This window comes from Pteronotus mesoamericanus, unplaced genomic scaffold, assembly GCF_021234165.1.
Source record: "Pteronotus mesoamericanus isolate MK-2021 breed Mesoamerican mustached bat unplaced genomic scaffold, CSHL_Meso_final scaffold_533, whole genome shotgun sequence".
NCBI classification, from domain to species: domain Eukaryota; kingdom Metazoa; phylum Chordata; class Mammalia; order Chiroptera; family Mormoopidae; genus Pteronotus; species Pteronotus mesoamericanus.
Genome location: NW_026555320.1, coordinates 405,746 through 413,192, shown reverse-complemented (window position 1 = coordinate 413,192; position 7,447 = coordinate 405,746). Strand labels below are relative to the sequence as shown.

Below are 7,447 nucleotides of genomic sequence, written 5' to 3'. Positions count from 1 at the left end.
GAAGGGTGTGTTCCTCAGATTCTCTTGCCTCCTATTCGATGCCCAGCTAATTCAGAACAGTCAAGACCAAAGCCCTTGACACCTTGCCCCCCATACCGCCTGGCTGATGAAGATGATCACTATCGAATGTGAATCAAGATCCCAGGGCTCACTAGAAAGTAAGACCCTGAAGGAACCTCGCTTAGGGATTTTCCGCAGCAGACCTGCAAATTTTCCTAACATTTTAAAGCGACGCATCCAGATGGGACTGTCGTCAGGACCTGCATGACTTGGGCAGCAGAGGGGCCTACTAATGGCTGAATTTTGCAAACGGAATCTCTGCAAGCCTTACTGGGAGAGGTTATGTTGTAGTCACCATGCAAATTCCTTGGAGTCCTGAGGAGAAAAAAGGTAATTGCATTTGCTCTGCCAATTCTCCTGTGGTTGCTAAAAATACCCCACGAATGTTTCCCCCCGGGAGCAAGTGCCGTGTGCCTGGCTGGGGAACCGTCAGGATGGAGGTGTGGGGGCCGTGCAGGTGGGTGAGGCAGGTGAGCCACTGTCCCTGGGCAGCAGCTCGCAGAGGGGATGGGACACACTCCTTCCGCAGCATGGACACCTGCACGTGGTTGCAGCTGGGTGACCACGATGACTCTGGAATTCCCAGGGGAACGCGGAGCATCCCCGGAGAGGCCTCCTGGGAAGGTGCACAGCTCCGCGATGAAAAGGAGCCCCAGAGGTGGGTTGGCAGAGACGCGAGGCTTCCTCCCCCGCCTCAGAAGCACTAGCTCAGCCTGGATGAGTAACGGTGAAGCACGCAGACTCCGACTCAGACTTAGACTAAGCATATATTTTAATTTCTACAAGGTGCCCCTTTCAAGTTTTAGGGGAATTTAAATGAAGTGTATACAAATTAGACAGTGCTGATATGTACAAAAGTTCTTCTAGTTTTTAAACAATACCAGCTATATCATGTTTCATTTGCAGTAAACAGGATGTTACAAAAACAGTCCAATAATGCATTTTCTATTAAGAAGCACAATACGCAACATAATTCAATTTTGTTAAAAATTAACTTAAAATACAGAATAATCCCCTTAGGAAGGAAAGCTGTCTCTGTAGTTCATTCAGTAAACACACAAGTTGAACGCTGCAGCTGAGGGCTGTTCTTTTCCAGAGAGAACCAACGAGGCTCCCAGGACCCACGCCCTCGGCCCCGGTGGGCAAAGGGACTGCCCGAGGGAGGCAGACTGCTGCCCACGCCGCGCCCCAGCCCGGGAACCTGTGCACGGTGGGGGGGCGCTCCTGTGAAGGTGTTTTATGACCTTAAAGTGGGGAGGCGATCTTGGTGGGCTTGATGTAATCACATGAAGCTTAAAGCAGAGGAGAGAGGAGGAGAGATCGGAGGCATGAGGACTGGCCAGGCCGTCACTGGTTTGCAGATGGAGGGGAGCGCATGAGGAGGCGTTTGGGCAGCCTTAAGGAGCTGAATGAAAGGCCCCCCAACAGAACGGAGTACCGCCAACTGGCTGAGCCCACCTGGAAGCAGCTGCTTTCCTAGAGCGGCCGTAAAGGGCCGCTGCCCTGCAGGCCCTCGGATTCACACTTGTGAGACCCTGAGCAGAGAGTCCAGCCCTACGGAGCCAGACTCGCGAGCTTCGGAGCGGGGAGCTAAGGAACGGGTATTGTTTGAAGCTCCTAAGTTTGGGGTGATTATTTACAAAGCAACAGAAAATCAACCCGCTGCTCAACAGTAATTTTCTTAACATAATGAGATTTGGCAGTTTTTGTTTGAGTTCTGAATGCAGATTTCCCCCAGAGGATTATTAAAGCAATATTCTCCACTGCAGGCAACTTTTGAAAACCCTTCACATGGACTGCAATGTTTTGCAGTCACTAGTGAGTACGTCTATTTGACTCCGGTCTTGTTTTCTAATGCACTCTCGTCTGTCAACATGGCGAAGAGCTGACCCCTTAACCCTGTTTATGAACCTTTCTGAGCAATGGTTTTGAATCCATCCAAGGTCGTCCCTCCATGCATCAAGGGTTGCCAGATCTCTCCAACTGAGGGCTCCCCCTTCCCAAGCACACCGGGCGCAGCGCCGAGTTCTCTCTCAAACATCCAACACGAATTTCTCCCGCATAATTGGGCTGAACTGGCACTGAGGTGATTAAGTACACTTGGGGGAAAAAAACTGCAACTAGATTAAAAAAAAAAAAAAAAATCACACCGGTTTTTACGGGCCAAATCATTTTTGGAGGAACTGCCCAAACCTGTGAAAATGCATGGTTTACACTGTCCCATACACCTTCTTTCCATGTCCTGGGTTTCCTTGTGTGGTGCCAGGCTTCACTGGGTCGGTGTGGTCACAGGGAAAATAGGCTGGTGCTGAAAGCCGTTCAACTACTATTGTGGCCTCTCTCTTACTTGACTTAAAAGCCCCGCAAAATGTCCAGGATGGTGGCAGTTAGGTTTTGCTGTTACATTGGACGTCTGTTCTTCAATCCGTTCTTCCAGACATGGTCACGTCAGTGACATGTAGTAGACCTGCGTGGCCATGCAATCCCTGCTGCCAACCCTGCCCGGTCCAGGAGACCCCCAGCCCACACCTGTGGCTTGAGAGAACCCCTCCAAATATTCAAAGTGAGTACAGCTCAGAAGGAAACATGTTTGGTGCCAGTGGTTTAAAAAAAAATTTCATCTCTCTCTCTCTTATGAGACCGTAATGTACAGTAGAGAAGTAGAACAATGCTTAAAGGGGCACCAAAAGGTACCAAGCACCAAAGGGTGAATGGGAATAGAATTGTTTTTACAGTCCGAACCTCTGATCAAATTTATTAGAAAGCACATGAAATACTAGGTCCTTAGAGACAGTAGGTACTTCGAGTTAAGGCTGGTTATTCTCCTTACCCTCGCCTGCCAACCGGAAGTAACACAGACAGCAGGCTGTACAGTGATCACTTTCCTGGTCCTTGCAGACAACGAAGAAGGAAGGAATGGATTAAGAGCCCCAAAGCCACACCCCCACGCCTGGCTACCGTCAGCAGGGACCTGGGTGGTGGGTTCTTAAGAGCACACTGCGTCAGGCTCTGTGATGGGTGCACAAACACCTGGCTGTCTCTGACGAGCTCCCACAGGTCTGTGCTGGGCAGCACATGTGCTAACACCTGAAAACGGGCAAAAAGAATTTGTATTCTAAGGGATACGTGAGAGAAAAAGGAAACAGTCTATCTAAAGTAATATTGCAAATTATACTAAGATTTCATGGTTTCTTGATTCAAGAAAATGAAATTTCACTTCCATAGTTGGCTACTGTAAAATGTGGCATAAAAATATTTTTAGGAGACATATCTGTATTTTAAATTCTGCACACAAGGAACAAGTAACAATTAAGAAGTGTCTATTTTTGAAATTCACCTCTAATATTGAAACAGAACAACAGACTGACTTTAAGTTTCTTAAATTTTTAAGTTACCAGATATTTACAAATAAGATATAATTTGTATCAAAAAAGGGGACATTTTCAACTATATCTGCTGCTTTCACTGGGACTCCTGCGATGAGAGTAACTTCGGTCACTTTCGCTGTCAGAGCCGTAAGATCTACAACTCCTGTGTAACAAAACAGAACAAACACACAAACACCTTTAGCTGTGAACCCTTTGAATTCCTCTGGTAGATTCTTTTTCCACAAGACTGGCGAAAAGCCCTACAAGGTGGCGTACAGCGCGGTGGGTGGACCGGGGGTGCTGGCTGTGGTAGCACTGTGGACTTTTCAGAGATGTTTTAAATGAGAGTAGTACTACCAAGGCTAAGATAAAATACAGAAACATCCGTGGCTTGAAATCCACTCATGCAAATGAGAATAATTTTCCATGTTACCCAAATGAACATCAATACTGAATTAATTAGATTGAGAAAGTAAAGGGAAACAGTGCATAAAGAACGTTTTCTTAAAGATACGGAAATCAAAATGGTACCCAAAGCGGGCAGGGGAGACGGCGCGGCCGGCACGGAAGGAGCACTGGGACAGGGAGTCAAGAGGACATGGTCATGGTCACCATCCAGGTATTTTGAAAAATGTTCACTGAGAGCCAGTTACTTTGTAGATACTGGACGCACGCACGAAGGGGACCAAATAGTGGTCCCTGGGCTCAAGGATAATGCAGGACAGTGGACGAGACAAGCCAGGTGCACAGGGACGGGGACGGCCTACATCGGGGTCAGCAGTCAGAGGGCTTCCCCGGGGCCGCAGGCTGCCATGGAGACCTGCAGGGTACATGGGAATCGGCCATTGCAAGAGCCAGGAGAGGTGTCTCTCGACAGAAGCAAAGGTTCCAGCACAGTAAGGGGGGAGGACAGAAAGCCCGGCCGGAGCTGCAGGTGAGAGGGCCTTGGCCAGGAGGGCAATGCAGACACAGCCCCTGAAGAGTTTCGAACAAGGGAGTGTCCAGAGAACACTGACTTTCTACAAGGATCATTGGCTGTCCCTGCAGTGGATGAGGGAAGGGTAAGACTGAAAGCCACCAGGAAAGGGTCATTATAAAAGGTCACGATAAAAACTTGCAGTACTAGGCATAATGTTACATAAAACACAATATTTATAAATAGAGAAAAAGCACATTTCCCCCAAATAAATGTCAAGATATGAACCTTAATCCTGCTTCTGAAGCAAATGACCGTAACATTTTATTATACATTTTTTAATTTAAAAAATTGACAAACTGGCTTTCCCAATTTTAGCAACGAGCTCTGTTTTAAAAAATGGGCCTCGGTTTGGGTGGACTTCTCTCTTTACTCCTTCCAAGAGAAACGTTTGTCCAAGGATATGTGAATATTTAAAAACCCATTTCAGATTCAAACGTCAACACGGACCAACAAGCATCACCCAGCAACTCTTAGCACAAAGGCCACATTTGTAGCTGCCTGTGGGTTGCTGAAATTCAAGGGGAGAGAGGACTTCTGTCCTGAGATGTCCATGCTCTCTCCTAGGTCTCCCGCCTCACACCACATGCCCACAGGACCGGGCCGCGCTCTAAGGAGACACCCACCTGGACCGCCTGTTGTAGCTTCTGCCTCGGTGGTAGCTGTCGCTCCTCTGGCTTCTGCTGCGGCTCCGGCTCCTGCTGTAGTAGCTGTCGTAAGTGTAGGACCTGCTTTCACAGCAACAATAAACACTAAGGTTTCCCATTCCAACACTCACACATTCCCATTCCCTTCTAGGAGCTTAAGAGTGTCCTCTTAGAACGTGGGCACTATAGGACAGGGAGACACTTGCATAACAAGCACTGGAAACACTTAACAACTGTCCCAAGTCAGACTTACCATATGAAACAGAAAAATGTTAATTTCTGTTCTGCGTTGAGAAATATCACAAAATTAACACTGAGTCAGTTGGCTTGAATCTGGCAGACACTGGGCATTATACTCAGTAACACCTGCCATTTACAGTCGGACATCAACTGTGCCTTTTGACACACAGCACAATGGGCCAACAGGGAAAAACTGTCAAAAAGACCTCATTTAGAAAAAGTCTGATTTCATGAGGCAAACGCATGTGTTTAAGTTGCTCGATAAAATACACCCCATTTAAAGGGGGTCAGGGCTCCAAGGGCCAAGGCCTCTCCACTCTGCTGCAGGCGGCTCCCCAGCCCCGCGCATACCTGGAGCGGCTGTGGGGGTCATACGAGCTGCTCCTGGATCTGCTCCGGCTGGACGTCCTAGGACGAATCACATGAGGGACCGTCATCTTGTGGATCAGGGTAGGCTACATAAAAAATCTAGACATGTATTTACCCATCAAGAAGAAAACACAATGAAATCCAGCAGCTGTTAGTCTTTATATCAAAGTATATTGGACTTTTTTAAAAAAGCATGTTGGATTGCCTAAGAAAGGTTGAGCTTCATGCTATTCTTCTATGAGGTGCCGCTAAAGAAAGCCGCTGGGGAGGCTCTAAGCGGGTGATGGCGGAGGGAACAAAGGTCTGCCCAGGCAGGACACTAAGCCATAAGCAAAATGAAGCTGCAGTTGTGGAAAACACCTGAAAGGCAAGTGTGGGTGCGAAGAAGCTGGGAGAACTAGGCACCTGGGGTTACCCCTGCCAGACTTCTCCATTTGGTCCCCCTTTAAAACTCCTCCTATGCTGCCCTGGCTGGTGTGGCTCAGTGGACTGAGCGTCAGCCTGCGAACCAAAAGGTGCTGGTTCGGGCACAGGCCTGGGTGATGGGCCAGGTCCCCAGTAGGGGATGCACGAGAGGCAGCCACACACATTGATGTCTCTCTCCCTCCCTTCCCTCTGCTCTGAAAATAATAAAATTTTTTAAAAAAACAGGTGTAGAGTTATAACACAAATAAATAATACAAAAAATAATGATACAATAATAAACTGTTTCCTATACTTATAACTATAAACCTACTTTGGGAAAAATAAAACTGCTCCTGTCCCAATCTCTAACTCAAGTCAAGAGGTGCACACCATGGCAAGCGCAGGTGAAGGCAGGTGCGCGGGGGCACGGGGTGGAGGTAGCGGTCAGGGCCCCTCTCAAATATTCCCACTGCGCCTTCCTCCCCACTCGGGGAGATTCTGACCAGCAAGGCTATGACTGTTCCCCGAGACGGAGCTGGATGAGAAAGCAGGCCTGCCTGGCACCGAAAGGCCACTGGGGCGGAGACCGCACAGGAGGCGGGACTCGCGAGCTCACCTGTGACTTTTGTAACTGCGGGAGGAACTGCTCCGGCTTCGTGTGCGGCCCCAGCTGTACCACCCTCTGCTCCGACTTCTGGAATAGCTTCTTGATCTACAATTAAGAGTGTGAAACCGTAATTATATCAACTCCCCATGCTGTTAGAATTACTTACTTATAGGGCGGGAAGGGGAAACACAGTAAGAAGAAAGGCCAGGGCAAGGTCTCCCATGAAGTCCTCACAGTGTGGGTATGATGGTGACAGCGAATAAGGCTTTAAATGGAACAGAATGACACAAAGAAAAACCAGGAAATGCTGACACATGTATGTGTATAAGAGCCCCATTAGTAATAACAGAAGAGGAAGTAGTCCAGCCTCCATTAATGGCAGAGTGGGCTAAATGGCAGCATGGGCTACAGCTTCATGTATCAACTGAGACATCTCTTTGGAACACAATGTGGAGTGAAAAAGCCAAATGTAGAACATCTATACATAAAAGGATTTTGTTAGCAAACATGCAAAAGCAACACTGTGTAAGGATAGAAACGTTTGAGGTGAGACTACAGAAAAGCAACAAAACTGCAACAACAGTTTAGAACAATGTTTAACTCACAAGGTAGGATAGCGCTGGGTAGGGCTACATCAGGTATGTCAAAGCTCTAACAAGGTGAGGTGACTTTTTAAATTACTTGTTATATCATAATCATTTATTTTTGTATCTATTTAATACTTAATAAAACAAACACTTAAGTAACACAGTCCTGCCCTCTGCATGCGCGTAGC

The 7,447-nt window shown here is 47.6% G+C and overlaps 1 protein-coding gene across 6 annotated transcripts in view; it reads right to left on the bottom strand.

Moving 5' to 3' along the window:
• Positions 1-835: 835 nt before the first annotated feature.
• The window catches only part of NKTR (natural killer cell triggering receptor), a 44,476-nt gene continuing 37,864 nt past the window's right edge, over positions 836-7,447 (bottom strand). For all 6 annotated transcript variants that reach the window (XM_054594674.1, XM_054594675.1, XM_054594676.1 and 3 more), the window contains 4 exons: positions 6,682-6,777; positions 5,643-5,699; positions 5,031-5,132; positions 836-3,591 (listed from right to left, as the gene is read on the bottom strand). In XM_054594674.1, the coding sequence (XP_054450649.1) occupies positions 3,504-3,591; positions 5,031-5,132; positions 5,643-5,699; positions 6,682-6,777 (343 nt within the window). In that variant the 3' untranslated portion in view covers positions 836-3,503. The remainder of the gene's footprint in view (positions 3,592-5,030; positions 5,133-5,642; positions 5,700-6,681; positions 6,778-7,447) is intronic.